General features: G+C 46.2%; 1 protein-coding gene across 1 annotated transcript in view; it reads left to right on the top strand.

The window, feature by feature from the left end:
* LOC112068715 (zinc finger protein 385C-like) overlaps positions 1-19,812 on the top strand; it is a 92,587-nt gene that overhangs the window by 39,017 nt on the left and 33,758 nt on the right. Inside the window, exon 2 of the mRNA XM_070438283.1 lies at positions 18,680-18,822. Coding sequence (XP_070294384.1) covers positions 18,680-18,822 — 143 coding nt within the window. The remainder of the gene's footprint in view (positions 1-18,679; positions 18,823-19,812) is intronic.

Genomic DNA, 19,812 nt, shown 5'->3' with positions numbered 1-19,812 from the left:
TCCATTATTAAAAAATGGAAAGAATATGGCACCACAACAAACCTGCCAAGAGAGGGCCGCCCACCAACACTCACAGACCAGGCAAGGAGGGCATTAATCAGAGAGGCAACAAAGAGACATTGGAGAATCTGTCCATAGGACCACTTTAAGCCGTACACTCCACAGAGCTGGGCTTTACGGAAGAGTGGCCAGAAAAAAGCCATTGCTTAAAGAAAAGAATAAGCAAGCACGTTTGGTGTTCACCAAAAGGCATGTGGGAGACTCCCCAAACATATGGAAGAAGGTACTCTGGTGAGATGAGACTAAAATTGAGCTTTTTGTTCATCAAGGAAAACGCTATGTCTGGCACAAACCAAACACCTCTCATCACCCCGAGAACACTATCCCCACAGCAAAGCATGGGGGTGGCAGCATCATGCTGTGGGGATGTTTTTAATCTTCAGGGACTGGGAAACTTGTCAGAATTGAAGGAATGATTGATGGCACTAAATACAGGGAAATTCTTGAGGTAAACTTATTTCAGTCTTCCAGAGATTTGAGACTGGGACGGGGGTTCACCTTCCAGCAGGACAATGACCCGACGCATACTGCTAAAGCAACACTTGAGTGGTTTAAGAGGAACATTTAAATGTCTTGGAATGGCCTAGTCAAAGCCCAGACCTCAATCCAATTGAGAATCTGTGGTATGACTTAAAGATTGCTGTACACCAGCGAAACCCATCCAACTTGAAGGAGCTGGAGCAGTTTTGCCTTGAAGAATGGGCAACAATCCCAGTGGCTAGATGTGCCAAGCTTATAGAGACATACCCCAAGAGACTTGCAGCTGTAATTGCTGCAAAAGGTGGCTCTACAAAGTATTGACTTTGGGGGGGTGAGTAATTATGCACGCTCAACTTTTCAGTTTTTTTTCTTATTTCTTGTTTGTTTCACAATAAAAAATCTTCAAAGTGGTAGGCATGTTGTGTAAATCAAATGATACAACCCCCAAAAAAATCTATTTAAATTCCAGGTTGTAAGGCAACAACATAAGAAAAATGCCACGGGGAGTGAATACTTTCGCAAGCCACTGTATTTAGCAAGCAACCTCTTGCTCGTACTTATTTTCACCAACCTCAAATCCTACTCGTCCTCCAATCGAGGACCCTCGGCTGGCCCACCGTGGCTAATCAGTCTATAATGAGATGTCACAGTTGGCATGACGGCAGAGTGATGGTCGGCCGCTCAGCCTGAAATGTATTCATGTAAAAAAAACACGAAGCAGTTAATGCCACTTCCACAAATGACTCAATTTGCTGAGGAAATGAACCTAATCTGAGCTCCTGTCAATCCTACAGGGATTCCCAATCCCTGGGTCTGGGAGTGTAGCCAATCTGTATGAGTAGCACATTTATCATTCCTATCCATTAAATGTGTGTGATGGGCTCCTGCTAAACATAATCCATCATCAAGTAGTAGACTCTGTGAAACGTATTTTGAATTTGTTTTGACACACCAATAATGTATGCAATGTATGATGGTAATGATGGTTAGGTAATGATGATATAAGCTATACGCTAACCACTTCCTTTATGAATGTTAAAGTTGTGTATGCAGATTACCTCTGACTTAGAGGACCTTTAAAGGTGCTACGCATAGGATTTGATAGAATTTTTGCATTGTCATTTCAGAAAATGTCCATAATATTATACCAGCTTCTAACAGCTTGTAAAGACAATATATTTTGTTATTGAAAATATATTTAACGGCGATTTAGATGGTATAATATTTCCGTACACTGTTCAGTGCTTGTTTTCTCACATAAACTGAAATTTAGCGAATAGTGTAGAATTTTTGCAACCAAGAAATGACAGACTAGATAACCCAGCCACCAAGTCAGAACAGGTTTCCTAGTTTGACAACAGATGTTGCTCCTGCTTGAGACATCAATAGGCGAATATCACAGCCAATCACACTGGCAGGCAAGTAATACTGTGAAACACTATCATTCCACTATTAGCACCAGCTATGGATATTTTCTGAAATTAAAATGCAAATTTTTCAAATAAATCCTATGTGTAGTACCTTTAAGAAGCACCACTATTTTAGACCTATAGGCATCTGCTTCTGCCTGGAGTTAGGGCCCGTCACTATCTCTCAAAAAGGAGGAGAGCAGATAAGAAACTGCAGGCATACTTACTTAAAATTCTTGCCCTCAAAAAAGGAAAGAAAACATGTATTTTTCTGAGGTTGTTTTTCTGTTTATCGATACGCTGAATTTCCGTGTACAGCTGCCTCTACAGAGCTATAGCCAGCCGTGGGCGCCCTTCTGCATAGATTAATGCATTTGATATGTCCTCCTCCTCCAGTTTTCCTTCTCCTGGTTTAGTGCTAGAAATCATAACTGTCTACTCTCCGTGGCTGGGGCTCTGCTCTCCCCTCACGGAGCTGTGCAGGGGGGAGCTGGGCAATTTGTTTCTGGATGGCTCCAGGCTTATCGGCTCTGCTCGACAGATGGGCCGCGTGCCTGCCTTCTCTCCTCTCCTCAGGTTCGGGTTGGGGGTGGGCGCGCGCTGCTCTCTTTGCTGCGCCTGACAAAGCTCATTACAGGTGCTCCCAGGGAGAGACGACGTCTCCACGAGGACCCGTTACCCCTGCCGAACCCCGCGCCGCCGCTCTCTCTCGCCGTGGAGTGCCGCCGACCCGTAGCCAAAGAGACAAAACCCATTTGGGAGTTTCAGTATGGTTGAGTGATACTGGACTCACATTCTCAAGGCTCACAGGTTACAGACACATAGGGAGAGAAGGCCTAGTCTACAACGATAAAACACCACTGAACATCTGGCATATATGATGAAGAGGATTCTGAGGATTTCTACAAAGTAAAAGCCGCTGTCACGCCCTGATCTGTTTCACCTGTTCCTGTGATTGTCTCCACCCCCTCCAGGTGTCGCTTATTTTCCCCAGTGTATTTATCCCTGTGTTTCCTGTCTCTCTGTGCCAGTTCGTCTTGTATGTTTAGTCAAGTCAACTAGCGTGTTTTTCCCGTACTCCTTTTCTGTTCTCTTTTTATAGTCCTCCCGGTTCTGACCCCTGCCTGACTCTGGACCACTTTTCTGCCTGCCTGATCATCCTGCCTGCCCTGACCTTGATTCTGCCTGCCCTTCGGTACCTATTGGACTCTGATCTGGTTTTGACATTTTTGCCTGTCCACGACCATTCTCTTGCCTACCCCTTTGGATTAATAAACATTGAAAGACTCCAACCATCTGCCTCCTGTGTCTGCATCTGGGTCTCGCCTTGTGCCTTGATAGCCACATTTAACGAAGAAGTTAACTGTAGGCAATAATATATATATTATTTAACCTTTATTTAACTAGGCAAGTCAGTTAAGAACAAATTCTTATTTACAATGACGGCCTACATGGTATGCTTCATATAGGCTATTCATTCATGTTAATGATATTTTCCATCAATAAATGTTCAATCAACGGCTTAGCGAAACATGAACTGACTATATCTCTGGGTCGTGTTTGAAGAGACCTGCCTGCGTTTCTCCTCGTAATTGAATTTAAGCTATAACCTTGTGGTTAGTCAATAGCAGCAACACAAGCAGAAGCTGATGTTTGTGTGTGATAACGCCAACGTGGCAGAGTGGTAGCGTCTCAGGCCAGGGGCTGTTATTGATCCTATTTAAACTGCTGTCTCGCTTCATCTTTTATTCATTGGCTTTGGTTCATTTACTTATGCACCTTAAAACATGGAGTAATGCTGAGCGGCCCGAGGCGTTGTTTTACTCTGATTCTCCACTCTTCTGCTCTTATCATCCCTTCTGCTCAGGGCTTCTCAGATTCTCAGACAGGGAAGATTGTAATGGGATGAAGACAGTGTGATGTCTATTTATAAAGCATAGCATCATGCCACAACAGATGGGAATCTGTCTGTACAGGCTGACAGTAATTGGTGTTGGGGGATAAAGTATGTCTTTAAACACTGTGACACTAAGGCTTTGTTCATCCTGTCTTTCTTGGGGTTTCTTATGGCGACCATGACCACGGTGGGTCACACTTTATTGGGATAGATACTCTACAGATGGTCATACTATCAACAAACTACACAGGTGTATAAAATCGAGCACACAGCCATGCAATCTCCATAGACAAACATTGGCAGTAGAATGGCCCATACCGAAGAGCTCAGTGACTTTCAGCGTGGCACCATGATAGGATGCCACTTTTCCAACAAGGCAGTTTGTCAAATTTCTGCCCTGCTAGAGTTGTCCCGGTCAACTGTAAGTGCTGTTATTGTGAACTGGAAATGTTTAGGAGCAACAACGGCTCAGCCGCGAAGTGGTAGTCCACACAAGCTCACAGAACGGGATCGCCGAGTGCTGAAGCGCATAGCGCGTAAAAATCGCCTGTCCTCGGTTGCAACACTCCCAACCTAGTTCCAAACTGCCTCTGGAAGCAACATCAGCACAATAACTGTTTTTTCGGGAGCTTCGTGAAATGGATTTCAATGGCCCAAGCAGCCGCACACAAGCCTTAGATCATCATGCGCAATGCCAAGGAGTAGTGTAAAGCTTGCTGCCGTTGGACTCTGGAGCAGCGGAAACGCGTTCTCTGGAGTGATGAATCACGCTTCACCATCTGGACGAATCTGGGTTTGGCAGATGCCAGGAAAATGCTACCTGCCCGAATGCATAGTGACAACTGTAAAGTTTGGTGGAGGAGGAATAATGGACTGGGGCTGTTTTTCATGGTTCGGGCTAGGCCCCTTAGTTCCAGTGAAGGGAAATCTTAACGCTACAGCATACAATGACATTCTACACGATTCTGTGCTTACAACTGTGTGGCAGCAGTTTGGGGAAGGACCTTTCCTGTTTTAGCATGACAATTCCCCCATTGCTCAAAGCGAGATCCATACAGAAATGGTTTGTCGAGATCGTTGTGGAAGAACTTGACTGGCCTGCATAGAACCCTGACCTCAACCCCATCAAACACCTTTGGGATGAATTGGAACACTGCCAGGCCTAATCGCAGTACCCGATCTCACAAATGTTGTTGTGGCTGAATGGAAGCAAGTCCCCGCAGCAATGCTCCAACATCTAGTGGAAAGCCTTCCCAGAAGAGTGGAGACTGTTATAGCAGCAAAGGGGGACCAACTCCATGTTAGTGAGATGTTCGACGAGCATGTGTCCACATACCTTTGACAATGTAGTGTATCTGTTGCTCCCGAGTGGCGCAGCGGTCCAAGGCACTGCATCTCAGTGCTAGAGACGTCACTACAGACACCCTGGTTCTGGCTGTGATTGGGAGTCCCATAGGGCGGCGCACAATTGGCCCAGCGTCGTCTGGGTTTGGCCGGTGTAGGTCGTCATTGTAAATAAGACTTTGTTCTTAACTGACATGCCTGGTTAAATAAAATAAATACAAACAAAATTAGCAACTGCTTGTTAGGGTTAGGATAACGATTAAGGTTAGAGTTAGTGCCCAGGGTTAGGGATAATAGATAGTTAGTTGAAATGTTACTGATAGTGTGTAGATAGTCTGTAGAGCAGGGATCATCACCTAGATTCAGCCGCGGGATGATTATTTTCTTGAGCGGATGATTAGAGGGCCGGTATCTAATTACAAATAACTTGTAGACTGCAAATTGACCGCAAGAAGCCCAAGAGATATAATATTTGACTAAAATATGATCATTCAAACCTTGCTTACATTTTATATAAGATCACATATACAGTATCTCTCTATTATGCGTGAGAATACTTTGGAACAGATTTCCAAAATTGTAGTCACTGGGAACTGATTGTATGATGTTTTTACATTCTTTTATGTCTGACAATAAAAATTCTAAATACTTACATTTTTTCATCTGAAAACTTGGGGGGGCAAAAAAAATGACCCGGGGGCCAAATTCGGCCTACGGCCTGCAATTTGGGGAACCCTGCTGTAGAGCATCTACAGATGAACTATCCAAATAAAGTGTTACCCCATGGTGCAGGGGCTGGTTGAGTATCAACTTTTACAACCCAATGGTTAGGATTTGGCGCTCTCACCGCCACGGCCCGGGTTCGATTCCCGGTCAGGGAGCTACTCCTTGGGCTTCCGAGTGGCTCAGCGGTCTAAGGCACTGCATCTCAGTGCTAGAGCCGTCACTACAGACCCTGGTTCGATCCCGGGCTGTATCACAACAGGCCGTGACCAGGAGTCCCATAGGGTGGTGCACAATTGGCCCAGCGTTGTCTGGGTTAGGGGAGGGTTTGGCTGGGGTAGGCTGTCATTGTAAAATAAGAATTTGTTCTTAACTGACTTGCCTAGTTAAATAAAGGTTAAATAAAAAAATTATACAATTTAAAATCCCACCTTGCCCAACATTAGTTGCATCCTACTGTACATTCTTCTCCTTCATTGAAGGGCACTCCTACTGTGCCAGTCCCACCCTCACCTCAACATATTCCTTTAGGAAGCATCAAAAGGAGCCTGAGAGGCAGACGGACAGTGTTAGTGGAGTTCATATTCACACGGACGACTATCTGACTTTGAACATTTCCTCTGAAAGACCCTGTAACAGGGAAGGTTGCGTTTTCCTCCCTCCTGAGTGTACCATATTTTCCAATGGCAGGTCAAACTGTGCCTAGCCATGTGTTAAATCAGGTCGCATGGAGGCTTCTGTCACCTCCCACTAGCAGCAGAAAGAGTGTTTGGAGATGAAGGGGAAGGAGATAGAAGGTGAAAGGAGGACAGAACGAAGCAGGGGTAGTAGTTTTCAACAACCAATTACCTCACTGGTTTCCTGGAGAMAGTGCACTAACCTAGTTTGGTTGGTGGAAGTGGTTGTGTAAATGTGTTTCTCCTTGTTGAAGAACAGGAAATGTGCTATTTATCTGCACTTCGGTTGCCTATCTTGTGGTGTTTCAGGGTCTCTTCCAGCTTTGACACTAAACAGGGAGTGTCACTTAACAAAGTAGTGAGAGAACGTAGTTCTGTTAACAACGGACAATCACACACTTGATTAAACAGCCATTTCAGAGAGGGAGGTGAGGACGGGAGATCAGTTCTGCACAAATAAACTCTGCAGTGCTGTCACATAAGCCATAAACCCCTCCCACACACACACACACATGCGCACACACACACATGCACACATACACAGTCATAGACAAAATACACAAATAGTCATACACTGTTATAACACACATACACAGTTATACACTTAATAATACGTACGCTGTCTGCGCTACCAACACAACACAAGTGACCCAGAAAAAGAAGAGAAAAATAAATTCCAAACAGCTTTAAAGGAGGGAGGGAGGGAACGGTCTGTTCGATACTCTCTGACAGCACAGCAGCATGGAGAGATTCTCTTTGACTCTCTATGACTCTAAAGGGATTTCAGATGGCCTGTCATTCAGGGGGTTTACACACCATGTATACTCTCCTTGTGTTCTTCTGCATCAGACACAAACAGACCAAACTACCAGCCTTCCTCTGTCTGACTTCACTGTAATAGAATATTATGGGTGAGATCATTAACTCAGCATCGTTAAAAGAAACAAATATACTTCTGTTAATTTCATGCAGGAAAAGAGAATCAATTGGCCAGAACACTGAGCTATTATATCCTTCATTATCCATGGACCATGCGCTGTTCCATCTAATCAACTTCAGATCACATTTTAAACTCAGGTTTTCATTAGGCTTGAAGGAGAGTATGGACAGTGAAAGGGAGAAATGGAGAGATAGGGAGAGAAATGGAGAGATAGAGAGAGAAAGGGGGAGAAATGGAGAGATATAGAGAGAGCGTCAGTGGGAGTCTTTAATTAAAGCTGATTATGCTTAATGTTCTCCGTCCATGCAGTAATGGCTCCCGTGGTAGTCCTCACACAACCTCGGGATCAAGCGGAAGTTAATTGGCTGTTAAGACTCTCCCTTTCTTTCCCTCTCAGTCCATCTTTTCTCCCCTCTTTCTCTCCTTCAGAGGAATCGGAGCGAATGACCGCTGGTGGCTTTTCAGTATTTTAATCGCTCCTATGGCTATAAGCTAGGAGAACATCTCCAAACTGTCTCACTGGGCTCAGAGCCACTTTCACATACAATACAGTACATGGCCTAATCTTAGGTATTTTATGGCTTCTAACGGTTGCATCCAAAATGTCACTCTCTTCCCTACTTAGTGCACTTTTGACTAGAATCCTACCATGTCACATCCTGTCCTATCAGTGCATGGTCTGAGGCAGGCTACGGCTGCCTATTAGAGGCTCAGGGGGGACAGAGCCTAGCATGAGCAACAGCCTTGTGACTGACTGGGACTGTGCATGTCACTCGTCGTCCCTTAGTGTGCACATTTGGTCAGCTATGATGAAGAGCTCCGTCAGGCATTCAGGGGTTGTGTAAGAGGAGCATCTCAAGAGAACACGCACACAGACGGAGGGGGTAGTGGTGGGGATGTTTGGAGTTATAAAACAATAATTGTATTAGCATGAAATAGGCTCGCACTCACATGCTCTTATTGTAATACTGGCCCTTCACTAAAGGAGCATGTTTTCTCCCTTTTTTTTACTAGGCAAGTCAGTTAAGAACAAATTTTTATTTTCAATGATGGCCTAGGAACAGTGGGTTAACTGCCTTGTTCAGGGGCAGAACAACAGATTTGTACCTTGTCAGCTCGGTGGATTCGAACTTGCAACCTTTCGATTACTAGTCCAACGCTCTAACCACTAGGCTACCCTCCCGCCCCTTTAATGGAATCCATGGACAAAGCATCGGGCCTACATTCCTACACGAGTTCCATTTACCCAGCTGGATATGACAGTTTATCTGACAGAATACATGACATTACTCAGCAGTCAATAGCGCTGAAACATTTTAAACCTGAGTTAGTGTCAGCTGTGTATTCATGTGGCTGTGATTGCCCTTGGGGCTTTTGGCAATCAGTCTAGAGCCCATGTCTTTCACCACAGTGACTAGTTTCAGTGACAAAGCCATAAACAAAACACACATCCAGCTCAGGATCTGAATGATGAGAGAGAGAGAGAGAAACACTGTCATTTACCCAGTGAAGATGGGCTGCCCAGTAATGGACACATGATAGATGGCCATTGGAAGTTTGTACTAGCCCAAAGTTCACACACACTTACCATCTGTCACATCTGACGTGTGGTTTTACTAGTGCCGTTGACTCATTCCTGGTTCCCTGTATGTGTTTTGCTCCCTGGGGACTCATATTGAGACAGCCCAGAATGAACAGTATAGAGGTGTGTGTGTGTGTGTGTGTGTGTGTGTGTGTGTGTGTGTGTGTGTGTGTGTGTGNACTGTCTCACTGGGCTCAGAGCCACTTTCACATACAATACAGTACATGGCCTAATCTTAGGTATTTTATGGCTTCTAACGGTTGCATCCAAAATGGCACCCTATTTAGTGCACTTTTGACTAGAGTCCGTTGCGTTTCTCAAGTAGTGCCCTATACGTATATGGTTGCAATCTAAGAGTTGGCTACCAGTTCTATTTATAACCTAGGAATTGTAGTTCTGGGCTGATCCTACCATGTCACATCCTGTCCTATCAGTGCATGGTCTGAGGCAGGCTATGGCTGCCTATTAGAGGCTCAGGGGGGACAGAGCCTAGTATGAGCAACAGCCTTGTGACTGACTGGGACTGTGCATGTCACTCGTCGTCCCTTAGTGTGCACATTTGGTAAGCTATGATGAAGAGCTCCGTCAGGCATTCAGGGGTTGTTTAAGAGGAGCATCTCAAGAGAACACGCATACAGACGGCGGGGGTAGTGGTGGGGATGTTTGGTGTTATAAAACAAAAATGGTATTATCTTATTAGCATAAAACGAACTGGGCTCGCACTCACATGCTCTTATTGTGATACTGGCCCTTCACTAAAGGAGCATGTTTTCTCTCTTTAATGGAATCCATGGGCAAGCACCGGGCCTACATTCCTACATGAGTTCCGTTTACCCGGCTGGATATGACAGTTTATCTGACAGAATACATTACATTGCTCAGCAGTCAATAGCGCTGAAACATTTTAAACCTGAGTTAGTGTCAGCGGTATATTCATGTGGCTGTGATTGTCCTTGGGGCGTTTGGCAATCAGTCTGGAGCCCATGTCTTTCACCACAGTGACGAGTCTCAGTGACAAAGCCATAAACAGAAGACACATCCAGCTCAGGATCTGAATAAATTTGCCTTCCCTCTCTTACAGTACAATACAGGACATTAATGTTGAACATTCAGACTACCGAAATAGAAAGGAAGTCATTTTATGTCCTTTATGTCCTATGTGGCTCTAGGGCTTCCTGTCAACCTTACTGAAGGACACAGCAGCAGTAGTGATGTCCATAGGGCATTATGCCACCCTGCCACCCTCAGGTCTCTGTCTCCCTGTCCACTCCCCCACTCTGCTCTGCACCACATCACCACTACCACATGAAGGTCCTCTACAGCCGGCGGACGCATCTTTAGGAGCCTGCTGTCTTCTTTATGTTGTCCTGCAGCCCCTTGTCCATCTCTGTTTGTTAGAGATCCAATCAGCTGGTTCTGAACCAAGCCCACTGTGCCAACCAACACAGATAATTACAAAGAGCTGTAAATAGACATGCAGCCTTTCCTCTCTCCTTCCTTCCCCACATCCTCCACCACTCAACAGGGGTTAGGGAGGTTTGAGGGGTAGTGGGAGAATAAAGATGGGGAATAGGTAGTATAGCGGTTATGAGCGTTGGACCAGTAACCGAAAAGTCACTGGTTTGAATCCCCTAGGTGAAAAAGCTGTCGACGTGCCCTTGAGCGGAGGGATTTGGATTGGTCTCCCCACAGCAAAATGGGTCATGAAAGGGGTTCGAGCAAGGGAAGCAGGAATGTTCTCCATATGGCCCACCAGAGTACCCGCTCCTACCGGTGAGCCTGGTTTCTTTAAAGAACAAGAGGACACAAAATGACCAAGAGTCCCGCAATACAGACTCTTCGTGTCGATCCTGTATTGCCGTTCCACTGACGACAGCCCAGCTCTGTCTAGTGGCATAGGCTCAGGAAGTGGTGACTCGGTCATCTTCGACAGCCCTCGGGGCAGGTCGGGAAGTCTCAGGTTCTCTTGGCAACAAGACCGTCGGGAGCTTCCGGGATGACTCGGAGGCAAGGTGGAAACCCTGGGCTTGTGATCTAAATCCATCGATACGGATGGTCAAAATGATGAGGAAATCGAGCTCCGGAGGTAACTCCCTGGCTGCAAGCTCGTCCTTGACCTCCTCTGAGACACTGTGCAAGAAGCATTCCGGAGGAGGTAAGCGGGGCTCTCGAGATGGTGGAGTGACCGATGAGACGGCGCTGCTAGCAGCTGAATTGCTGAGGAGCTGTGGGGTTACCACCATGGTAGGCGGCCTCCCAGACAACCCTTGGAGTTGCTCCAACAAACTGTCCAACGCCCGGTGATGGCGTTCAGCCACCGTTTGGACCTCTCCACAAGGCCACGAAGCAATTCCTTGTGCCTACCGATGGTGGCTCCCTGGGTGGAGATGGCGTCGCGCAGCTGGTCTGGGTCTGCTGGGTCAGTCATGGCCAGTTCCTACTATCAGGTATCAAGGTAAGACCCAGATGCAGACACGTCRAATTGACAATGGTTTAATAGTCCAACAGGGGCAGGCAATAGACATGTCAAGGCAGGCAGGGGTCAGTAAACCGGAGGTGGGGCAACGGTACCGGACGGCAGGCAGGGGCAGGGTAGGCAGAGGTCAACAATCCAGAGGTGGGGCCAAGGTAATAGGTTGGCAGGCAGGGTCAGGCAGAGTGGTCAGGCAGGCGGGCTCAGAGTCAGGACAGGCAAGGGTCAAAACCAGGAGGGCAAGAGAAAAATAGAGACTGGGAAAAGCAGGAGCTGAGAACAAAAACGCTGGTTGACTTGACAAACAAGACGAACTGGCAACAGACAGGCGACACCTGGAGGGGGGTGGAGACAATCACAAGGACAGGTGATACAGATTAGGGTGTGACACCAAACCATCTCAATTGTGTTGAGGTCGGGTGATTGTGGAGGCCAGGTCATCTGATGCAGCACTCCATCACTCTCCTTCTTGGTCAAATATACCTTACATATCTTGGAGGTGTATTGGGTCATTGTCCTGTTGTCCTGTTGAAAAACAAATGATAGTCCCACTAAGCGCAAACCAGATGGGATGGCGTATCACAGCAGAATGCTCAGAATGCTGTGGTGGCCATTCTTGTTAAGTGTGCCTTGAATTCTAAATATATCACAGACAGTCTCACCAGCAAAGCACCCCCACACCATCACACCTTATCCTCCATGCTTCACGGTGGGAACCACACACACGGTTGGAACCAAAAATCTCAAATTTCGACTCATCAGACCAAAGGACAGATTTCCCCTGGACTAATGTCTATTGCTCGTGTTTCTTGGCCCAAGCAAGTCTCTTCTTTTATTGGTGTCCTTTAGTAGTGGTTTCTTTGCAGCAATTCGACCATGAAGGCCTGATTCACACAGTCTCCTCTAAACAGTTGATGTTGAGATGTGTCTTTTACTTGAACTCTGTGAAGCATTTATTTGGGCTGCAATTTCTGAGGCTGGTAACTCTAATGAACTTATCCTCTGCAGCAGAGGTAACTCTGGGTCTTCCTTTCCTGTGGCGGTCCTCATGAGTCATTTTCATCATAGTGCTTGATGGTTTTTGTGACTGCACTTGTTCCGGATTGACTGACCTTCATGTCTTAAAGAATTGATGGACTGTCATGTCTCTTTTCTTATTTAAGCTGTTCTTGCCATAATATGGACTTGGTCTTTTACCAAATAGGGCTATCTTCTGTATACCACCCCTACCTTGTCACAACACATTGATTGGCTCAAACGCATTAAGGAAAGCAATTCCAGAAATGAACTTTTAACAAGGCACACCTGTTAATTGAAATGCATTCCAGGTGACTACCTCGTGAAGCTGGTTGAGAGAATGCCAAGAGTGTGCAAAGCTGTCATCGAGGCAAAGGGTGGCTACTTTGAAGAATCTCAAATGTATAATATATTTTGATTTGTTTAACCCTTTTTTAGTTACTACATTATTCCATGTGTTATTTCATAGTTTTGATGTCTTCACTATTCTACAATGTAGAAAATAGTACAAATAAAGAAAAACCCTGCAATGAGTAGGTGTATATGCATACATTTTTTCTATTAAAAACCGCAGTCTAAGGACTCTCGAGTGGCGCAGTGGTCTAAGGCACTCTATCGCAGTCCTTGAGACGTCACTACAGAACCGAATTCATTCCCAGGCTGTGTCACAACTGGCTGTGAATCTAGGAATCTCATAGAGCGGCGTACAATTGGCCCAGTGTCGTCTGGGTTAGGAGAAGGTTTGGCCGAGGAGGCTTTACTTGGCTCATCGCGCTCTAGCGACTCCTTGTGGCAGGTCGGGCGCCTGCAGGCTGACTTGGGTCGTCAGATGAACGGTGTTTCCGCCAACACATTGGTGCAGCTGGGAGGGTGTTAAGGAGCGCGGTTTCGCGGGTCATGTTTCTGAGGACGCATGACTCGACCTTCGCCTCTCCCGAGCCTGTTGGTAAGTTGCAGCGATGAGACAAGATCGTAATTGGATCTCAATTGGATATCACGAAATTGGGGGGGGTAACATTTTTTTTTCAATAAAAAATKAACCACAGTCTCAATGTGGAAATAGTGTTCTTAATGTAATGACATAATGTTTTTATGAACATCATGCTGTGCCTGATGATGGTAGATGTTGTGTAACTGAGTCATGTGTTAAGACGATATGTGTTGTTGTGATGGTCAGTGGAGGAAGAGGATTGTGGATTAAGTCCTAGAGACAGTCAGCACTGTAAGCAGAGTCCTCTTCCACAGACTGGCCTTGACATTCGGTTTTAACACGGGAGTCTTGTTGTCTGGACAGCCACTGATGCATAAACACATCAGAGCCTGCACACAGGCATGTCTTTGGACAGACAACACACACACACACTCATTACACACCACATTAAATGAGAATGACGCAATGTGATAGAAGGAGGTTAGCTGTGGCTTCAGGGCCGAATCAGCCTACCCCTCCTCCCTAACACATGTCCACACACAAACACACACACGCAAACAAACCCACACACATTTTATTTACTCCTTCCCTTCTGTTGTATGTATGACGTGTTTGTTTTTACACCGTAATATAGATTTCAGTGGCGTACACCTAGTGCATTCCCATAGGCTTTGAGAATGTGTGTGTGTGCGTGCATGCATCCAGGTGTGTGTGTATGTTTATTCCCTCTGTGTGTCATTTGTTTCCTGGAGGTGCATGGGCGTAGGTATTTTAGTATGAGTTTTATGTGGTACTCACCTACCACACGTGTCTCCGGTGCACAGAGAGCAACCACTCCGTTGTCTGTGGCTGGCTGTTGTACATTCCTTGATTCCTATGCGTGTGCCTCAGCGCGGCGCTAGTCTTATCATCCAAACAGGCAAACAACCAGCCTCTGATTTAATACACTGTATTGGGAGCCACAGAGGGAGAAGGAGGGAGGGATGCACTATCAGCTGATAACTGTCCTCCAAGCTAGGCTAACCCTGCTCCCTTCGCGCGCGCACGTGTGTGACATCTCGCAGTGGAAGGCAGGGGAGCACATGACTGGAGTTGATGTCCGCCCTCCATGCCGTCTCTGTGGGCGGAAGAGAGACAGCAGTGGGCAGTCCTCACCCAGCACCCAGCCGGGGGCAGACACAGCCAGGCCTCTACCCAGCACGGTGAACATATGCCTGGGGCTCCAGCGTTGCCCCTTTACTCCTCAGCTCCACCGACCAATTATAAAACTAGGGTGCGTCTCAATTGGCACCCTTTCCCCTGTGGGCCCTGGTCAAAAGTAGTGCAACTATGTAGGGAATAGGGTGCCATTTGGGACSCAGACACAACACTCATCCTAGAGAGGGGGAGGAGGGGGAGGGTCTGGTTGTCAATCTGATATCAAACCGTGAGGCAGACGGCTGTCAGGACTGCTGCCTTCCCCATTGTTATTCTGTCACGTCCTTCATAGATGCCCCATACATACATACATACATACATACATACATACATACATACATACATACATACATACATACATATGTCATCATACCTGTCTTGTGTAATGTATACTGAATAGCTAGTCTTCACTCATTGTGTTATATGGCTATATTATATTACAGGTCCTTGGCTTTGTGAGGACAGTGGTACTATGTATAAGGTCTCATCTCTTGATCTGTTGTTTGTTCAAATCAAATCAAATTTGATTGGTCACATGCAGATGTTAATGCGAGTGTAGCGAAATGCTTGTGCTTCTAGTCCGACAGTGCAGTAATATCTAACAAGTAATCTAACAAATTCACAACGACTACCTTATACACACAATGTCTGGGGATGGAAAAAGAATATATACATATAAATATATGGATGCGCGATGGCCGTGCGGCATAGGCAAGATGCAATAGATGGTATAAAATACAGCATATACAAATTAGATTTGTAATGTAGGATATGTAAACATTATTAGAGTGCCATTAATTAAAGTGACTTGTGATACCATTATTAAATCAATTTATTAAAGTGTCCGGTGATTTGAGTCTGTATGTTGGCAGCAGCCGCTCTATGTTAGTGATGGCTGTTTAACAGTCTGATGGCCTTGAGATGGAAGCTGTTTTTCAGTCTCTCGGTCCCAGCTTTGATGCACCTGTACTGACCTCGCCTTCTGGATAATAGCAGGGTGAACAGGCAGTGGCTCGGGTGGTTGCTGTCCTTGATGATCTTTTTGGCCTTTCCTGTGACATCGGGTGCAGTAAGTCTCCTGGAGGGCAGGTAGTTTGCCCCCGGTGATGCTTTGTCCAGACCACCCCTCTGGGGAGCCTTGTGGTTGAGGGCGGTGCAGTTACTGTACCAGGCAGTGACACAGCCAGACAGGATGCTCTCGATTGTACATCTGTAGAAGTTTGTGAGGGTTTTAGGTGACAAACCAAATTTCTTCAGCCTCCTGAGGTTGAAGAGGCGCTGTTGCGCCTTCTTCACAACGCTGTCTGTGTGGGTGGACCATTTCAGTTTGTCCGTGATGTGTAGGCCGAGGAACTTAAAACTTTCCACCTTTTCCACTACTGTCCTGTCGATGTGGATTAGGGGGGTGCTCCCTCTGCTGTTTCCTGAAGTCCACGATCATCTCCTTTGTTTTGTTGACGTTGAGTGAGAGGTTATTTTCCTGACACCACACTCCGAGGGGCCTCACCTCCTCCCTATAGGCTGTGTCGTCATTGTTGGTAATCAAGCCTACCACTGTAGTGTCGTCTGCAAACGTGATGATTGAGTTGGAGGCGTGCATGGGCAAGCAGTCATGGGTGAACAGGGAGAACAGGAGAGGGCTGAGAACGTCCCAGTGGGGGCCCAGTGTTGAGGATCAGCGGAGTGGAGATGATGTTTCCTACCTTCACCACCTGGGGGGCGACCCGTCAGGAAGTCCAGGACCCAGTTGCACAGGGCGGTGTCGAGACCCAGGGTCTCAAGCTTAATGATGAGTTTGGAGGGTACTATGGTGTTGAATGCTGAGCTGTAGTCAATGAACAGCATTCTTACATAGGTATTCCTCTTGTCCAGATGGGATAGGGCAGTGTGCAGTGTGATGGCGATTGCATCGTCTGTGGACCTATTGGGGCGGTAAGCAAATTGGAGTGGGTCTAGGCTATCAGGTGGGGTGGAGGTGATATGATCCTTGACTAGCAGACTGGGATAGGGATTTATTGAATATGTCCGTAAACACACCAGCCATACTATGACGTACTGTATAACAACCACCTAGAACCACCCATGTTGTAGCATCTAATACTTTACCAAGCTCAGCTGTGACTTAGCATAGGTATGTCTTAGATATGGGTCATAATGTACCAGACAATCTCCTCTCTTTCAGAGGTGACAGTTGTTTTGGGACCAATTTCCTTTGTTTCTAAAGGTGTGTGTGTTATTACGAGGTCAATCTCTTCTGTTTCTAAAGGTGTGTGTTATTACGAGGTCAATCTCTTCTGTTTCTAAAGGTGTGTGTTATTGTGTCCTGATATCTCTTCATCCTCCTATCATATCCATGGTATGTGTTGTAATGGTGTGTTGCATTGCGCATGCTCAGGGCAGGTCTGGTGACCCAGAGATGATACTGATGATTGATCCTGGCGGTGGGATAAGTACCCAGCGCAGCACCGGCCCACTGAAACGCAGCCAGCTGGAAAATTAGAAATCTCTTCATCCCTGGTCCATTTGATATCCGGTATCACCTTCCCAGCTCGTACGGTGCAGGCCAGGCACTCCCCTCTCACAGCCAATAACATCTGTAATTAAATGATATGTGCGTGTGTATACGTGAGCACCCGGTGCATGTCCTTGAAGGATTAGCTCTGGCAGTGGGGTGATAGGATGTAGGGGGGTCGTGAAGGGGTGTTGCTCACATGCCCAGCCCACACACACACAACACACACACAACACACACACACACACACACACACACACACACAACACACACACAACACACACACACACATGCTCGTTTCTGAGCTGTGAAGTGTGACTGATGGGGGTCTGGTGAAGGTGTGTGTTTTGCTGCTTCATTTGTAAAACAAAACAAGCCAGTCAGTTCTACACCTTACCTCCCACCTTACCTCATACCTTACCTCCCACCTTACCTCATACCTTACCTCATACCTTACCTCCCCCTTACCTCATACCTTACCTCATACCTTACCTCCCACCTTACCTCATACCTTACCTCCACCTTACCTCTCTTACCTCATACCTTACCTCCCACCTTACCTCATACTTACCTCATACCTTACCTCCCACCTTACCTCCCACCTTACCTCAACCTTACCTCCCACCTTACCTCCCACCTTACCTCCCACCTTACTCATACCTTACCTCATACCTTACCTCCCACCTTACCTCATACCTTACCTCATACCTTACCTCCCACCTTACCTCATACCTTACCTCATACTTACCTTCAACCTTTACCTCCCACCTTACCTCAACCTTACCTCATAACCTTCCTCATACCTTACCTCCCACCTTACCTCAACCTTACCTAACCCACCTTACCCTCATTACTTACCTCCTCACCTTACCTTCATACCTTACCTCCCACCTTACCTCATACTTACCTCAACGTTCCTCCCTTCACCCTCCACCTTACCTCCCACCTTACCTCATACCTTACCTCACACCTTTCTCCTACTTTACCTCCCACCTTACCTCATACCTTACCTCCCACCTTACCGCATACCTTACCTCATACCTTACCTCATACCTTACCTCACACCTTATCTCATACCTTACCTCCCACCTTACCTCATACCTTACCTCACACCTTTCCTCCTACTTTACCTCATACCTTACCTCCCACCTTACCCTATATCTTACCTCACACCTTTTCTCCTACTTTACCTCCCACCTTACCTCACACCTTTTCTCATACCTTACCTCACACCTTTCTCCTACTTTACCTCACACCTTACCTCACACCTTATCTCCCACCTCCCACCTTACCTCACTCCTTACCTCACTTCTTTACCTCACTCCTTACCTACCAAACACACTGGTAGTGAGAAGAGACAGAAAAAGAGACATCAAAGCGTCTCTCATGATTGTTCTGAGTGTTTGTCTAACCCTGTTGTGTTGTTGTTCCGTCCAGGCACCTCTGCCCAGGGCAACCCCCTCCTGGCCTCCCTGCCTGTTCCGGGACGGCCCCTGCACCCCCACCTCGACCTCAAGCACTTCCTGCCCTTCAGGCTCAATGGATCGTCCCCCCTCAGCCTCTTCCCTAACTTCAGCACGGTGAGTCACACAGCACGGCATGGCACATCAACAGCACAGCATGGCACATCAACATCACCAAGTCATATCTACGTAACTACCACACTGCTAGTGTGAACTCAAAATACCTTTTTGTCTGTAAAATATCCAGTTATTTTCATGAGCTTAAGATGTCTGAAAAAATAGGCTACTCAAAGTGCCTGATGCCATTACCTTAAATTCCAATATATCTGTTGGTATTATAGAGCCACGCCCACCTACACTTCCGTTCAAAAGTTTAGGCGTACAGAGGCCCATTATCAGCAACCATCATTCCTGTGTTCCAATGCCACGTTGTGTTAGCTAATCCAAGTTTATCATTTTAAAAGGCTAATTGATCATTAGAAAACCCTTTTGCAATTATGTTAGCACAGCTGAAAACTGTTGTTCTGATTAATGACAACTTACTGTCTACATCCATTCCCAATTTGCCTGTATAGTGTACAGTTGAAGTCGGAAGTTTACATACACCTTAGCCAAATACATTTAAACTCAGTTTTTCACAATTCCTGACATTTAACCCTCGTAAAGATTTATGGACAATGACCCCAAGCATACTGCCAAAGTTGTGGCATATGGCTTAAGGACAACAAAGTCAAGGTATTGGAGTGGCCATCACAAAACCCTGACCTCAATCCATAGAAAATTTGTGGCAGAACTGAAAAGCGTGTGCGAGCAAGGAGGCCTACAAACCTGACTCAGTTACACAGCCACTCTGTCAGGAGGAATGGGGCCAAAATTCACCCAACTTATTGTGGGAAGCTGGTGGAAGGCTACCTGAAACGTTTGACCCAGGTTAAACAATTTAAAGGCAATGCTACCAATACTAATTGAGTGTATGTAAACTTCTGACCCACTGGGAATGTGATATGAAAGAAAATAAAAGCTGAAATAAATCATTCTCTCTACTATTATTCTGACATTTCACATCCTTAAAATAAAGTGGTGATCCTAACTGACCTACAGACATGC

The sequence above is a fragment of the Salvelinus sp. IW2-2015 genome, unplaced genomic scaffold (genome assembly GCF_002910315.2).
Source record: "Salvelinus sp. IW2-2015 unplaced genomic scaffold, ASM291031v2 Un_scaffold659, whole genome shotgun sequence".
Taxonomy (NCBI): domain Eukaryota; kingdom Metazoa; phylum Chordata; class Actinopteri; order Salmoniformes; family Salmonidae; genus Salvelinus; species Salvelinus sp. IW2-2015.
This window is presented reverse-complemented; position numbering and strand designations above follow the sequence as displayed.